The sequence below is a fragment of the Elgaria multicarinata genome, chromosome 11, assembly GCF_023053635.1.
Source record: "Elgaria multicarinata webbii isolate HBS135686 ecotype San Diego chromosome 11, rElgMul1.1.pri, whole genome shotgun sequence".
NCBI classification, from domain to species: domain Eukaryota; kingdom Metazoa; phylum Chordata; class Lepidosauria; order Squamata; family Anguidae; genus Elgaria; species Elgaria multicarinata.
The window spans coordinates 14896531-14912998 of NC_086181.1; the positions used below are offsets into that span (position 1 = coordinate 14896531).

Sequence of the window (16468 nt, forward strand, 5' to 3'; positions counted from 1 at the left end):
AAATAATCTATACTAAAGAAAGTGTTACTGAATTTGGCAATGGTGACAGAAGTGGTGAAAAAGCTTTTAGCACCTATTGGCTGATGGGAGGTTGCATAAAGTTCACAAACATTCTGTCTTCCAAGGGTAGTTGTCAGTAAGGGACTTGATTAAGACCCAGGACTCCAATTACATGGGGAAATGAAATCCTTTTGGGGTTAGTGGCATATTTGCAATGTTAAGAGGGGTAGGGAGCCTGGCAGGTGCCTAGGTGGGTATCTGTGGGCATACCAGTCTGAATCTGCCCAGTTTTAGCTAAACAACAGCCTCTGTCCTGTAGCCAAGGGGTGGGAGCATCATAAAATGTAAAAGGGGTGCCTATGCTCCCCCTAGTCTTGCTTTTCATTCCTAGGCTCCCTCTAGCCCTGGTTTTTATTCACGCATTGAAAAAAGTGGCGGGGAGGGAACACTGGTGGTGACCTAAAGCTCTCTTCCCTTAGGCAATGAGAAATTCAATCCACTTACTTCTTCATCCTCCTCAGTGTACTGGGTATACCTCTGTTCCATCATCTCTCGCTGCCATCGCTCCTGTTCCAGCGTTTGCTGGATGAGTTGTGCTACCTCACTCTGTTCTCCTGGTTTCTCCCTGCCAATCAGGAACCTAAGGGAAATGAAAGGGGGTAGAATGAAGGTAAGAGCAAGAACCTCAAAATTTTGAAGTAAAATACCAGGAGCTATGTAGCCAAGTTGTACATGCAATGGGCTCAAAAGGATCCCAGTAAAACCAGCTTCTGAGCCCTGAATAAATTTGCACTGACCTGCTTATTTTGCATAATCAGCTCTTCTTTAATTAGCCACAAAGAGGGGCAAGGAGTGAGGACTAACGGCCCCTCACCCCACTTTCTCCTACGAAGTGGGATTGTTTCTCAGCCACACTTTCTGAGGGCTAAAACAATTGTGATGGGGAGCGGGATCTGAGATCAGATCTTCTGGTGTTTTATTTTTAAGTTAAAACTATCTGTCAGGGACCTCTAATTTGACTTTGGCAAAAATACTGAAGGAGTGGGCTTAAACTCTTTCACCTGCACTGTTTTTCTGGACTAAATCACCCTCACCCCTAGCTCCTATTAGCTCTGCTAGGGAGAAATACAGATTGTGCCTGCCTTCTCCCACCAGTGGGACTAATAGCAGCTGGGTGTGTTTTCGGTCTGGAAAATGGTGCAGAGGGAGAAGGTTAAATCCCCACCCACCTGCCGAGCCATTGCTCTGATAAAAACTGGAGTCCCACCCTGCAGATGGATCTTCTGTGTCATATCTGATTGGGCCCTAATATTTCACAAGGTGCTGCTCATTTTCAGTCTGAAAAAGGGGGTTGTTAAAATAAAAGAACTGGAGTCAAGGAGGTCCTGGGGGGTATCCCTGGAAAGGAGAAGCAGAAAGCAGGGACCCCGTTTTAATTTGAGCCTGACCACCCTAATATATCCCTGGAACTAATTTTCAATGGCAAGGCACAGCAACTTTGAGATAATAAAGGTAAATGCCTCTGAGCACATTCAGAGTGAGCTTCTTTCACAACTGGGTAACAATGCCAGTTTAATTTGTTTTTAGCTGTATATATTTATTGTTTTATACTGTATGCTTTTATCTGTACGCCGCCCTGAGATCTTAATGATATAGGGCGGGATACAAATGTTTTAAATAAATAAATAAATAAATAAATGCCCAGTTGCCCATATATCTGGGATTGGGCATAGGACTTTCAGATTAGAGGAAGCGACTGCCAGTCATATATGAGTCCCACTAGTTGCATTTTCAGAATTTAACTACTAGGCAAGGGCTTGAGGTGGATACTTCTTGCATGTGTGTGTCCTGAATTCTGATGGCACAGTGTCAATATTTAGCAGATGAAGTTGTGATTAAAATGGGTCATAGCAGCAGTTAAATTGATTACCTAAACCTTTAATTGGTTAATGGGGCCCTTCTATCTATGAAGGCAGAGTGGTTGCTGTGGAGCATGGAGGAAACTGGTTGCCTAGCAACCCATTCTCACAGTTGAAGTTCCTGTCGCTTGGGAACACAGCAGCACTCAGGTCTCAGAGGAATGGGTTAGGTTCTAGATTGGACCCCATATATTGCTCAGGCCTTCTTGTTGAGGGAACCTGGGTGTAAACCTTGTGTGTGTGTAAGAGAGATGGGGGGGTGGGGTGGAGGATTTCCCTGGTTACAAACCAATTTCAAAAATGCCATTCTTTTAAAACCACTACCACAAGGATCCTGGGAAGGTGCCAAGCCTCTAATTCTTAATGCTGCCAGGAAAAGGCAGGCCAAATGCCTCTGGTGAGATTTTAAAAAAAGGCCACAGAGGCAGCTGTATGGATAAAGGACAAAATAAAACCACAGCTGACAGGAAAATTCAGCTGGGCCAGAGTCCTGTGTCCTTCCCCCACCCCCCCATTCCCCAAACCCTTGATTCATTTCTTAGGTAGACCATGACATAGAACACTTTCCCATGATGCAATGGGGGCACATTCGGAGGGTAATGGGCATTGCTTCCCTGTTTCTATAAAATGGAGCCAAAGCTGATAGGCCATTGCTGCCAGCAAGGAGCTGCTGCCCGTTTCACAGGAAACAAAATGCTTATTTTAAGGGCTATTCTCCCCACAGATATATATATATATATATAAAAACCAAGGTTCCACTCAGTCCTCCCTTCCGGTTTCAATGAGAATTCTCTGTGTGCTGGGCAAGAGCAATGGAAATATATAGAAATAACTGTAAAAAAAAAATCAAAAATCAAATTAAACAGGCAATGTTAGAGAATTCCTTTCTTTGCTGTGTTTTGAAAGCCAACTAATCCGGTGCCCTGTGTTTTCCCCCTTCCTCCACCCACCAACACCCACCACTGCCGATTCTTTTTTATTATTTATTTATTTATTTATTTATTTATTACATTTTTATACCGCCCAATAGCCGAAGCTCTCTGGGCGGTTTTCTCTGAATGACTGGGATAAAATAGGCTTTTAAAAAAGTAATTGGGGCTGGTGGTGAATATGGGGGCTAGAGTAGAGGTCAAAAGCTGTCATTCGGTGTAAATGAATGAAAATAAATAAAATTACAAGAACAATTAATAATAGTAGAATAAGTGTTCTAAATAACATAGAGCAGGTGTTTTGAAATCTCAGAACTCCTGCCTCTTCTCAGCCCAAGTAATGCTATCCAATTGGAACAATTTAAAGCAACATTTCACCCTTTATTCAGGTGATATGGTTTACCAGGGAGACAGGAAAAAGAGATTTGAATTGGGCACTTAGAACTAGAAGGAACAGTGAAAAGAGAAGAGTGTACTTAGCCAGAAAATGAAATGAGGAACAAATCTTTAAGAAGCTATGGTACATATTTCAAATCTGCTCCCTGTCAGACTGGAAGTGTCTTTTAAAACACTAGGTGACAGGTAGAAATTCAACAGATAAAGCCTTCTATCCCTGCACTTCCAGCTGTTGAATTTCTGTCTGTCATAAGGCATTTAAAAGCACAGCAGCCTTGCCAGAGCAAAAGATGTGAATTCTACCGGAATAAAAAGATATCATCCAGTGTCTAGCTTCTTCTATACTTTTTTGGGCATGATTACTTGAAAGCACCACAGTCAGAGAGAGCCTCTAACCTTGCTTGTTATATATATATATATTTACAATTCTACTGCTCTTGGCCCACACATAGAGCAATATCTTCCTATGCGTGATCATCTCTATTTAAGCACAAGCAGCAAAACCACAGCTGCCAGGAAAACCTATCAGCTGCCATCTTACTCTCACAATGATTTCACGGGAAACAAAATGACTGCTTATAGAAAATTTTCCTATGATGCAGCAGGGCTTTCTCTGAGGAAATACTTCTGGCTCCTCTATATCTTTTTTTATGGAGAGGCAGACAGGCAACCTATGCTGGTCCCATCACAAAGCTGGGGTGCACACCGTTCCCCTACCGGACTCTACCCTTGGTGTTCCTCAGCACTGAGGCCGCAAAGCTTTGGGTCACGCCCACCAAGCTGGTGCCGTCCACCTCGACGATGAGGTCATTAACCTGGATCCTGGGGAAGGAAGGAAAGAGAGGAGAAAGTCAGAATTGGATTAACCGTTCCACTGTATATGTATGTGCAAAGTCAAGCGTGCAGCCAAAGGAGGGCACCTTCTGCATTTTCAAACAGCACCTTTACGCTAAACATGTATCAAAACCAACATCCCAGCTCACAACATAGAAACTGGTGGCAACATTCCCATGTGTGGAGAAATGGAAAATAGTATTTTATTTTTGGACTCCCCTCCTTCGGGAGCAGGACAATCCCATCAGCCCTTTTCCCAGTCCACTTAATTTCTCTCTCTCTTTACCTCTTCCCTCCTGAACTCCTTTTCCTTGTGTGTCATGTCTTTATTAGACTGTAAGCCTGAGGGCAGGGACTGTCTTTTTTTCTAAGTGTAAGCCGCTCCGAGAGCCTTTTTTGGCTGAGGAGCGGGGTATAAATATGATAAATAAATAAATAAATAAATAAATTTTTATTAATCTGCAGAAGTGCAGTTATATTTTTTAAACAATAATTTCTATAGCATTTTTTCAGTATGTAAAGGGCTTTATATGTTCTTATTTACCTTCAAGTAGGTTTATTTATTTATTACCTTTCTATACCGTCCAATAGCCGGGGCTCTCTGAGCGGTTCACAAAGATTAGACTGAAAGATGTCTTGCCCAGGGCTATACCATGAGCTTCACGGTTAACTGTGGATATAAACTTTGGTCTCCTTAATTCAAGCTCAAATCTCCACTACGCCACGCACTGGCTCTCCTCGTGAGTTTGGGATACATGTTTTTGTATTCATGTCACTACAGACTATAGCGCAAAGGCTAAAATGCCATCGGGGCACCCTTTGATGGATTATTGACTAAAAGCTGCAATTTAAACGTGTGAGGATGAACCTGTAGGCCTCAGTGATAACTTCCTTCCTAAAATAGAATACAATTTCCCCAAGATTAAAGAGAACAACCAATGAACAGGTGGAAAAGAAAGCTTAGGCAATGCCATTCTTAGAAGAGGACAAGTGGCTTCAATATGGCGTTCGACCAGATGAAAAACCAAACATCTGAGCACACCAATGATTCTTGCCTGATGCAACTTGGGAGCACTTTGTGTGTGTGTGTGTGATCCTACTGAGCTTTCCCCCATGAAGGCCCCTGTTTATATTTCCCTGGTGCCCCTGGTACTGGGCAGGGAGCCATATTTGTTGCTATGACAGCAAGCGGCAGCCCTGCTGGCATTTAGTACCAGGGTTGCTTCTCCGCCCATCTTCCTTTTGGAAATTTCAATTCTGTAAAAAACACACAGGCAGCATTCAAGCATCCCATTTCAGCAATGAGATAGTGGTTGCTTATTTAAGTTGCCCAATCTCTGAAATCCAGGATGGCTAACAACGCTTTAAGAAGCAAAGGCGGCATTTTATGTACAACATTTTTATTCCAACTTACACAAAGCCTCATACTGAGTAAACAGTACATAAGAAATAATGATAAAATCCACTTAAAAACCAAAGGAGCTCATACAATGAAAAACAGTCCTTAAAGGCCAGACCTAGAGCAGCCAATCCCAATTAGGTCAACATCATATAGCAACAATTGTAACTACAGGACACAATGAAGAGAGATCCTGAAGATTTATCTATACAATAATCGACGTGACCTTCTGAGAGGGTAAGCAAATGACTGATACATTTTGTATAAGGAGGGAATAGTTTATCACATTCTGGAACATCATGGAAGGCGGTAAAATACTTATCTCCTATTTGATGGTATTGGAATCTGGCAGGATACTGAGCTACAAATTGTTTTGTTTTAAATTCTGCTTAATTTGGGGGCACAGCTATAAGTTCTGTGAAACTGAAAATATAGAGATTCTGGATCCTCAATTTTTTTTCTTTTTCTTCTATGGTAGCCTAGAGCACAATGATACTGGGCAACACATTTTGATGCCCATCAGTACTTAGAATATTCCGGTACCTAGTTTTAAAAAGAAAGAAGGAATAGCTCTGTGTTTCTAAAATAAATATTTAAGCTTGGACTTTGGTAAGCTTCCACAAGGTGGGAGTTCCAGAGCTGCAGAGCAGCCACTGAGAATGCATCTCTCTTGGGACTGTACTGTCTGGACATGGTGCATAAATGACACTGTTAAGAGGAAGCTCATGATCTACTTTAGAAATTGTGATGGGACACCAGGGATGTGGTGACCTTTCAGGTCCCAAGTGCTGCATTACAATTCAATTACCAGGAAATCCCAACCTACTGATATCCCCCCATCAAGGTCAAACTAGATGTGATGCAAGAGCTCATTGAAGGAGTAGGCGTGGGGGGAGAGTGATGAATCTGTGTATATGATCTGGATTGGGGCTACAGTGTGGGCAGAGGAAATGTCTAACCCTTTACCCCTATGATCCCAATCATCTCCCCCCCCCCCAACTCTCCCAACCCTCGAAGCTCCTCGTAGCTGCAGAAGGGGAAATATGCAAAACTGACATGGGCCAGATATAGACTGCTTTGTCCATCCCTAGTAGAAACAGCAGAACCTGGCTGCCTTTGTCATGGTTCAATGAAGAACTGGGACATCCAGGTGGCCCCACTTGGCTTACTGGCTAGGATGGGCCTTTGGGTTGACCCAGCAAATCAATAACAATTTACTGCATCCTTTCTTTGTTTCTGTATTTGTTCCTTGTAGTTATACCCTGCCTTTCTATAATCAAGCCCCTACCTCCACAAACACGCAACACATCAGAGATCCCATCACTCTTGGGTCCACTGCTGTCAGCCATGGTGTTCTTTTTTCCATATATGCTGGAAGTAATAATAGGCCTCTACTTTCACCAGGCTTGACCCAGACATGATTAATCCAGCAAACACAATCTACATGCCAAAGCAGGTTCTTCCATGAACAAAAAATAGGCAACAGATACCAAGTGCACAAACCCCTATTACACGGGGGAAAGAGAACCCAGGTCTTTCCCTTTCTCATAGTGTTTCCTATCTGTCCCTGAGCACAGTTCCTTCATGGAAGCAGTAACATGGACGAAGTCTTCTGCCTAGAGATGTAAACTTTCTGGAAATTTTGAAGTCATGGAAAAAGACTAGCTTTTTTTCTGTTGTTGTTTTGGTTCTTCCCCCCACCCCACTGAAAACTGAAAAATAGAATTGGAAGAGGCCTAGAAGGCCATCGAGTCCAACCCCCTGATCATTGTAGGAATCCACCTTAAAGCACACCTGACAGATGGCTGTCCAGTTGCCTCTTGAATGCCTCTAGTGTGGGAGAGCCCACCACCTCCCTAGGTCATTGGTTCCATTGTCATACTGTTCTAACAGTCAGGAGGTTTTTCCTGATGTCCATCAGGGATCTGGCTTCCTGTAACTTGAGCCCTTTATTCCATGTCCTGCACTCTGGGATGATTGAGAAAAGATCCTGGCCCTTCTCTGTGTGACAACCTTTCAAGTATTTGAAGAGTGCTATCATGTCTCCCCTCAATCTTCTCTTCTCCAGATTAAACATTTCCAGTTCTTTCAGTCTCTCCTCATAGGGCTTTGTTTTCATACCCCTGATCATCCTCGTTGCCTTCCTCTAAACACACTCCAGCTTGTCTGCATCCTTCTTGAATTGTGGTGCCCAGAACCGGATGCAATACTCAAGATGAGGCCTAACCAGGGCCGAATAGAGGGGAACTAGTACCTCGTGCGATTTGGAAGCTATACTTCTATTAAAGCGCAGTTACCTTTGGAACATGAAATGTATTATGTATAACTTGGTTTGCTCATACAATTATCATTAAAACTAAAAAACATTTAAAAGAAAAGTTCAAGCGCAATCCTATGGGTTGCGCCTCCAATGATCATAAGCCCCCGAAATAGGAAGCTTACAGTCATCCAATGCAGGGCAGGAAGAGTGGCAGAGGCAATCTTCGCCTCCCTGTCCTCTCACACTGCATGTTTTGCTAGGCATTTTTGCCCATCTAGGTGTGGCACTTCAGAGAGGGGTGGAAGGAGGCTGGAGAAGCCTCAGAATAACTTGCATCCTCTCCTCTCCAGTCTCCTCCCCTCCCTGCCTACCAACATCCCCCTACTCCAAGGTCAAGTTCCCAACCTTGGAGAATGGGGAGGTTCTCAAGGGGAATCAGAGCTCCTGTTCCCTCCTCCGAGATCAGACCACAGTCTCCAACCTTGGATCAGGGAATCTGAAATATCCTATGGCTCCTCAGATGCTGTTTAGGGGCCATAAGATCGTTCCCTCTGTAAATTTTTAATTATTGTCTAAATAAACTATACCTTTACATTTAATATACCAAACACTATCATTTTTTGAGCAATTGAAGTGATACATAATACATTTTAGGTTCCTATTTTATGCCTGACCAGAGGGAACTTCAGCAATTAGTCTTTGGGCTCATCTACACCAAGCTGGAAATTCCACTATGAAAGCGGTATGAAAGTGGTATATAAAAGGCAGGAGCCACACCAAGCAGGATATACGTAGCAGTATGAAAGCAGTATATAGTATGTGTCAATGGGCACCAACAGCTGTCAGCGCACTTCAATACTGCTATAAAGTAGTAGTGTGGCTCCTGCTTTTTATATACCGCTTTCATCGTGCAATATCCTGCTTGGTGTAGATGAGCCCTCTGAAACACCTCAATCATCCTAGAAGTCAGAAGAAGCAGGAAGAGCTGGAGGGAGAGGAAGACTGTTATATAGCATCTCTTCCTGTTTTGTGAGAAAATTTAGGGAACTTCCTTAACAAGTTCCTGTTTGTGGGGTGGCATTTAGGGAAATCTGGTCTGAAGGTCCCTTGGAAGTCAAAATCACATTTAAGAGAGACTAGCTTCCCCGCAATCTTCCTCGTGGTGTGTAGAAAAATGCTGCCAAGACCATTGTCTTCTTCATGTTTGCTACTCTACTCATGAGTAAATTATTTGGATGCTGGTGTTCCTGCCTGCTGTTTCAAGCAACAGTTTTGTCCCTTCCCATATTTCCTGTTCCTATGCTCGTCTTTGCATTTGTGTACTACAATAATGCAAACAACAAACAAATCCCAAAACCACACGGAACAAACAAGGACAGACGGAAATGGACCAAAAAGAAATTAAGGCTGCAATCCTATTCAGACTTACTTGGGACTAGGTCCCACTGAACTCTGTGCAACTTACTTAAAACGAAATGTGAATAGGATCAGGCTGAAAATTCAGCAAGGGCAATATGGAACGGACCTTGCTGCCGTATCAAGCCGCCTCCATCAGCAGCCAGCAAACGTGCAGCCAGAGTAGGAGGAATTGACAGCCAGGCCTCTTCCAATGGCCTGCTTTAGGGACAACTATCGGCCTGTAATGTTATGACAGAAGTGTTGAACAATTTCGTGCCATCCAACAGGAGGCGTAGGGAACAGAACAGGGTAAAACACACATACGACATGCATACATAATACATACAATGAGTAAGGCTGCAATCCTGAATACATTTACTAGGGTATGAGCAGCACAATCTTATACATGTCTACTCAGAAGTAAGTCCTATTGAGGTTAATGAACCTTACTCCCAGGTAACTGTTATATAGCATTGTAGCCTAAGTCCCATTGAACTCAATGAGGCCCACTTCTGAGTGAACATACTTAGAGTCATGCTTTAAGATTCTGAGAACCGAGCAACACATTGGACTTACCATGGGAGAGCTTTGCTGAAAATTCTACTGGCTATCTCACCAAGAAGCAGAGAAACCAGGAGGGGTTTAAAGTCTCTCTCTCTCTCTCTCTCTCTCTCTCTCTCTCTCTCTCTCTCTCTCTCACACACACACACACACACACACACACACACACACACACACACGCCCCTCTATGGCTGCCCTTATGTTCTCATGTGGAGAGTGTGATATGTAGACAGGCCCTTATTATATAACCACAACGGTTCAACTGCAATGAAATATTGCAATGTATTCTCAGCCCATAAAAACAGTGTTAACCAGTGGTCCAGGAAGTCTGGAACAGGAGACTTGTGGTGTTGATTGGGGCTTGCAGAAGTCATATTTCTTTCTCCCCCTGCTATGTGAGGCTAAAGGGCTTTGAAATGGGGCTGGCTGGCAGCCCTGCATCTCAGCACTGCATTGTTATATAGTTAGTGGTGGTGATAGGGAATATAACATGTGGAAGTAGAGATATTTTTTTAAATTTCATGGCTTGCATCCCCTGATCCTAATGTTTACCTCTAGGATACTGCAAGCTTTAAGGGGCTTGAGCAGGTCAAATCCCTCCTTCTCTTCCACTGTTCTTTTTAAAAATAAAGAAACCTAAAATTTTCAACTTTCCATGACTCAACTGCCCTGAACCGTAGACTTAATTGCTAGACTCGCACAGTATGCCCAACCTGCTTTTCCTACTCACCCCATTTCTCTCTCCTGGCATGGAAGTGACAGCTTCCCACAGAAAACAGTGAAGAAATCTAGGATTTTAACGCAGCTGTGATTGGGGAGTAGTGTGTATGCCCTCTTCCCATACAAATGGCAACAGTGAAGAGACAAATCCTGTTTTGGGCATTCAGTATGAACTGGAAGCTCGCTCTCCAGGCAATGAGATGTTATACTAGAATTTACTTATCTCTATACCCTCAACATTCCAAAAGTCCTAGAAGTTTATCAATGTCTATACTTCTGCATACAAAGAATCCCTCCCCACCAAGTATGCAGAAACCACTTTTATAATTTTTGGGTGCCCTGTTTCTGTTCCAAAACGATGGACACGCTATTAAAAAGAATGATATAGTTTGGTTGCCTGCCACCACTCCTACATAGTGTAGCATAGAATGTTTGTGGTTCATCAACTATGAAAAGCTGATAACCACAGGAAGAACACATCGTGTCATACTTCAGCTGGGGGGGGGGGTGTTCCCTGTTCCCGGCACTCCCTTCTGTGAGAGAAAGTTAGCCGTAACTAACCATACTTCACAAGTTTGCAATGGCAGGGGTTTGAGGTCAGCCAGACTGACCTGCCATCCCGGTGAGCTGCTCCTCCTTCTGTCACTGTCTTGACGAAGATGCCGAGTTTTTCTAGGCCCATATCAGCCCCAGCTCCCATCCCGATAATGCTGATCCCAAGACCCTCAGAATCTGCACGAGAGAAAGGAAGAGGTGCAGTATGTGAAGCATGAGGTCCTAAGACTGGAAATTACCACATTCTGATCATGAATTTCGTCTTTGAAATCTGCCACTGCGGGTTATTTATGTATTCAATTTCTATACCACTTACCAAAGCGGCTTGCGAAAATCACAAGTTAAAATACATCATAATAAATACAAAGCTCAAAGATAAAACATTTAAAAACAAGAAAGTCAGAACACAATAGAACTATAGACCTGGGTGAGACATATTCTCCATTTCCGGTGTAAATGTCACTGCTGGAGTATCTGGAATGCAAGGTTGTGCTGAAACTAATTTCCTAACAGATTTTCTAATCAAATCCAGGGAACCCCTCATGGTTCTGGGAAGAAAAGATGTGTTCCCAACTTCCAGCCCCAGAGGGCGGGGGGGGGGGGGAGGAGAGAGCCTGAAAGCAGGTGAGGCCTGTTTATATCAGAACAATATATATGGGAAAAGGCAGATGGCAGGGAAATGACTGGAGTGTGTCCGTGTGGGAAGTGGGTGCGCAACTGCCTGTGTCTGAAAAGAAAAAGAGAAATTAGTGGATGGGTGTTTGGGGATTCAGTCATGAAGGGCCAATTCAATCAAGAATTTACTAGCAGGAGAAAGTATGGGTAGAATTGTCACTGCTCATATTTGAAATGTAGTGACATCTCTCTACTTCAGTTCGTTCAGGACATGGATTTGACTACAGGAAAGATAATCCAAACATCACCCATTAAATCAGAATAAAAAGAGCCAATCAGGACATTCAAGGCACAGTCCAGTGCTACATCAGCACGAGTCAAGAGTTCTCTAAGTCTGTTTCGAGGGCGTGGAGGAGGGGGAAGATCATGGTGAAGGAGGAGCCATTGGCTGCCTTTCCCCATCTGCTGTTTGTTTCCTCGGAGGCTTATTTTCCCCGCTGCTCTCCCTCCCACAGAAATTAGCTGCCAAGAAGAGGGGTAAGCAGGGATGGGCCACAGCATGGAAACAGGTGGCCAAAGGTAGTGAGTGTAACATGTAGCCAGGCTCTAAATATGATCCTTCTGAGGGGAAAGCGAGGGTTATATGCACCTGTTCTTAAAATGGTGTGTGAACAGTACAAGGACACACCCTCCTGCATAAATCCTACTGAAATGTTCTTTGTCTTGATACGTGTGAATGCAGCAGCTACAGAGTTGGAGATTATTTGGAACCTAATGGATATTCTATTCCTGTGGCAGTGCAGATGTTCATCCATCTTGAAAACCTCTGACAAAGGACAAACCTCCCTGGCAGTGGAAACTGGTGGCTCCAATTTCGGTGGGGCTGTGGATCCATTCTGGGTTTCAGTCAGAACCAGCCAGAACTCTAAAAGAGCTATCCAAGGTGCTGAACCCTATCCCCAAACTAGGTTCAGCATCTTGGATAGTTCCTTTAGAGTTCAGCCCCAGTGAAATCGTAAATACGTCTTCCACTGTTTCCTGTGTGCCTTTAAAAACAAAAACCTGAGGAATGTCTTCCTTTCCAAATACATACCCCAACTGGCTGGATCAAAGCATAAGCTCACACCTCTAGTCCAGAAAAGGAAATTTCACCCCTAATTTCCCAGCCCAACTACATTTCTTTGCTCCCACCATTACCTTTCTCCAGTTCCACGGGAAAGAGGTCTAACCTCTCCACTCGTTTCTCGAGTTCATACTCTGCTGAGGCGGCCATGGGATCGACATCTTCATTCCGCCGGTCATATTCCTCATTGGAGTAGGTGCTAAAAACCTGGAAAGATAGGAAACGGATGAATGAATACAATGCGAATGAACAGGGCCTGTGTTGAGTCAAACCAAAGCCTGGAAACAGTTTTGAGCAACAAGGCTCAGCTCTGGCACATGTGTGAACAAATGCTTCTGAGAACATGCATAGTGCTCTTCCGTCACTAGTGAGCAGTGCCACTCTTGGTTTTTGAGGGGCCTCCAGCAAGACATCCTCAATGAGCCCCTCCCTCAGTGAATCTACCTTCTCAGCTCTGTTGTCACTAACTGCTATTGCTCCTTGTCCTCTTTCTCATCATTGCTACCATTTGCTTGCTTGACAGGCACAGAGCCAGTGAGCAAGTAAGCAGTGGTGCCTGCTCCTCCCCCTTCTCATCATCAGGGCTGGCCCAATCATTAGGAAGGGTAAGGCAATTGCTTCAGGTGGCAGATCTTGGGAGGTGGCAGCAAGGTGTTGGAGGAAAAACTTGTGTGCCATGCAGCCTGCTCTGTGCCCCCTAAGTTAGCCTGCTGCCTTCAGGTGCAATGGAGGATCCTGCACCATCGTCAGTGTTGAAGACAGATTCAGCTGGCAGGCCAGTTGGCCTTCATACATGGAAAGGGAGGGGGTGCCATCTTGTTCTTCACTTCAGGATCAAAGGCAGCAAAATATCTTAGGCCGGCCCTGCTCATCACCATCATTGACTGGGCCAGATTGAGAGGCAGGGGAACAAGCAGATTGCAGTGGTGAAGAGGAGGACCTACTCCAGTGGGCTGTTGTCAGTGGCCCCCTGCTGGGTTGTGGGTCCTCAGCGAGTGCCCGATCACGTCTACCCTTGATGCTGACCCTGCGAGTAAGTAACTACAAACCAATACACAGGTTATGAGTTACCAACAGGGCTGGCAGAATTCCAGGCAGCGGGTTGCCTGGGAGCCTAAAGATTTGATGCTATTAGGAATTCAATTCCCCCCCTCCCCTCCACATACTTCTGTAAAACTTTGAAGCCTAACATGTAGAAATACATTAACATCCCTACTTCCAAGCAAAGGGTTACATTTCAGCAGCTAAACAATGGAGATGGAGCTCATTTTGGTGTACTTTGGATAGGATTAGGTGAGAGTCCCCAGTGGCTGCTAAAACAAAGAGTGTTCAAAACCCCTTGCCAAGTCTTTCCCAGGGTAGATGGGTCACCTTGATATCGACTCAGTGAGCAAGGCCTCATTGTTACAGACAATTAGAGGCTCTCAGCCAATAAGAGGGGTGGATTTCTAGTTCTGCTGCTTGTGTGACCAGTTCTGGTTATCATTTCTTAGTTCCCAAACCAGAAGCCACATTTAGAAGTCCTCTCACATGTCTTTAGGAGACAATTCTTATCGCTGGGATGAATTTGTAATGAATGATTTAAATTTTAAACTTTTAAACCATTTTCGAATTATTATTGTTTTATTGCACTTTGATATTTGTTAGAAGTTGCTTTGTGAATTTGCCATACCAAACGGCATGGTTTAAGTAAAATAACTTAAAACCTCACCTTCTTTGACAGATATAGGATAAACTGAGATAACTTGTTTGACGTGGTAAACTTATGAACCCTCATAGGGTGATCTAGCAAAGTGAATAGTTCAGCCTTGCATTTAACAACTTGCCCAGTCACCAGAGGCGACCAAGAATTCTTTGCAGGCAACTGAGCAAGATGGTAGAGGATGGGTGGATCACTTCATCCTGCTTCTGCTTGCCCATTTGGTTTCCATGCTAGCCGCAGAGGAAGAAAAACCCCTTTCTCCATGGCCAGCATGGAAACAGTCTAGTAGCCTCTGAGCAGGCTGGAAAAATGTTTTGTTGGCTAATAACTACTTGATTGAATGCAAACAGTGAGTGACTATTTGAGGCTGCAGTCCTATACTCTCCTTACCTGGGAGTAAGCCCCACTGAACTTGATGGGACTTACTTCTGAGCAAACATGCATAAGATTGAACTGTTGATGCCATAGATGTAGGGCTAGGACCAGGGCTCATAATGTCCCTGCTGCCAGCCAGATCACATAATTTCCCAGCATGTGGTGAGTCTCAAACTCACCATCATCGTGTGTGATGATGCATTAGCGTATTCCAGCGGTCAAGTCATCTCACTGTAAGTCACAGCACGGGGACTTCATGTCAATTACCATGGCCTAATCTGGACATCAGAATTCACCCCTCATATTATACTTACAGCTTCCTCACATCTCCCTCCCTGCTGCCGCTTCTCCTAGCTGTTCATTTCTCCTTGATATAGGTGCCAAACCGACTATGGACATTCAAAGCAAATTGTTGACACCAAGTACGTCTAAGTAGAGATGTACGGATTTGGTTAAGTCCGTTCTGCCTGTGTTTTGCGGAATGTCAAGGTATCTTTCGTTCTGTTGTCCGCTCATTGATGAAATCTGTTTGTTTGTTTTTAAACCAAAGTTTCATTCTACTTGTGCTAATTTGCATTATTACAAGTCCCTCCCCCAATGTGAAAAACTTGTCTGCTACTGCATGTGACTTGGAAAAAGCTGGTCTGTTCTGGAAACCGGCAGGTTGGATTCATAGAAATCCAAACTCATTGGAACTTGTTGCGGTTTTCTCCAACATCTTTACATCTAAGCAGTAGTAATAGCAGTAAACCCGTCCACCCACCCTTGATCTAATTGTGACCATGCTGGATTGAAGTGCCTTAACAAGGCCAGGCTGATGTCCTTTGTAGCCCCTCTGGGCAACTTCCTATGAGAATTTGGCCTGATCCAGTTAACGGTCAGCCCCACATATAATGAGAGGGAGACTGCAGTTTTCGAGTTCCAAAACCACAAGGCCTCACTCTGAGTGGCAGTCCTTGGTTTCTCGCAGGATTCCTTTGCCCTTTGAATGGACAAGACTTTAGTTACCAAAAAGCCTCATGTCATCATGAATAAGTGATAAGGTATCTCCTCTCTGCTCACTGCCAAACCTCCGCCTGTAATTACAACGCTAAATTAACGGCACCACATCCTCAGCACTTCCTCTGCGCTCGTCTTGCACAGGCTGCCAACACTGCTAATGGTTGGTGGCTGAAAAAGGAAACGGTAGACAAATGGTAACTACTCTGGACGGCTACGGTAGGGATTCCCAGAGTGCCGGTTTGATGTGTTTCAGTCTACAGCTAGAAGCATGGGGCAAATGAAAGCAGGGCATTGGCTCTAGATCACACTTAGACTATTGAAATCAATGAGACTTTTATTAGTCCCGGCCTAACCTAACCTAGACTTGTGAGCCCTGAGGGAAGGCGGACGAAGAGAAGGCCAGGCGAGGGAGCTCCTGCCATGATTGCCATCAGCTCCTGAGAGAACGTGAGCATCACTTCAACCTGAGAGAATTTCATCATCGTTTCAACCTGAGAACTGTTGAGGGAGGCCCTCACCCACCTTCCATGGGGCTAAAGACATGGGTGCCTTGAGGGAAGACAGAAGAGGCCAGGCCTAGGCCAGGGAGCCTGTGCCATCAGCTCTTGAAAAGACCTTCAGCCAGCCTAAGAGAACTATATTCTGATGTGTTGTTGTTTTTTGTAACATTTGTTTTTTTG

At 44.2% G+C, this 16468-nt stretch overlaps 1 protein-coding gene across 1 annotated transcript in view; it reads right to left on the reverse strand.

Moving 5' to 3' along the window:
- Nucleotides 1-16468, reverse strand: part of PPP1R9B (protein phosphatase 1 regulatory subunit 9B) — a 92682-nt gene that overhangs the window by 22618 nt on the left and 53596 nt on the right. Inside the window, exons 2-5 of the mRNA XM_063138240.1 lie at nt 12784-12916; nt 11028-11148; nt 3962-4066; nt 505-640 (exon numbers count right to left, since the gene is read on the reverse strand). Coding sequence (XP_062994310.1) covers nt 505-640; nt 3962-4066; nt 11028-11148; nt 12784-12916 — 495 coding nt within the window. The remainder of the gene's footprint in view (nt 1-504; nt 641-3961; nt 4067-11027; nt 11149-12783; nt 12917-16468) is intronic.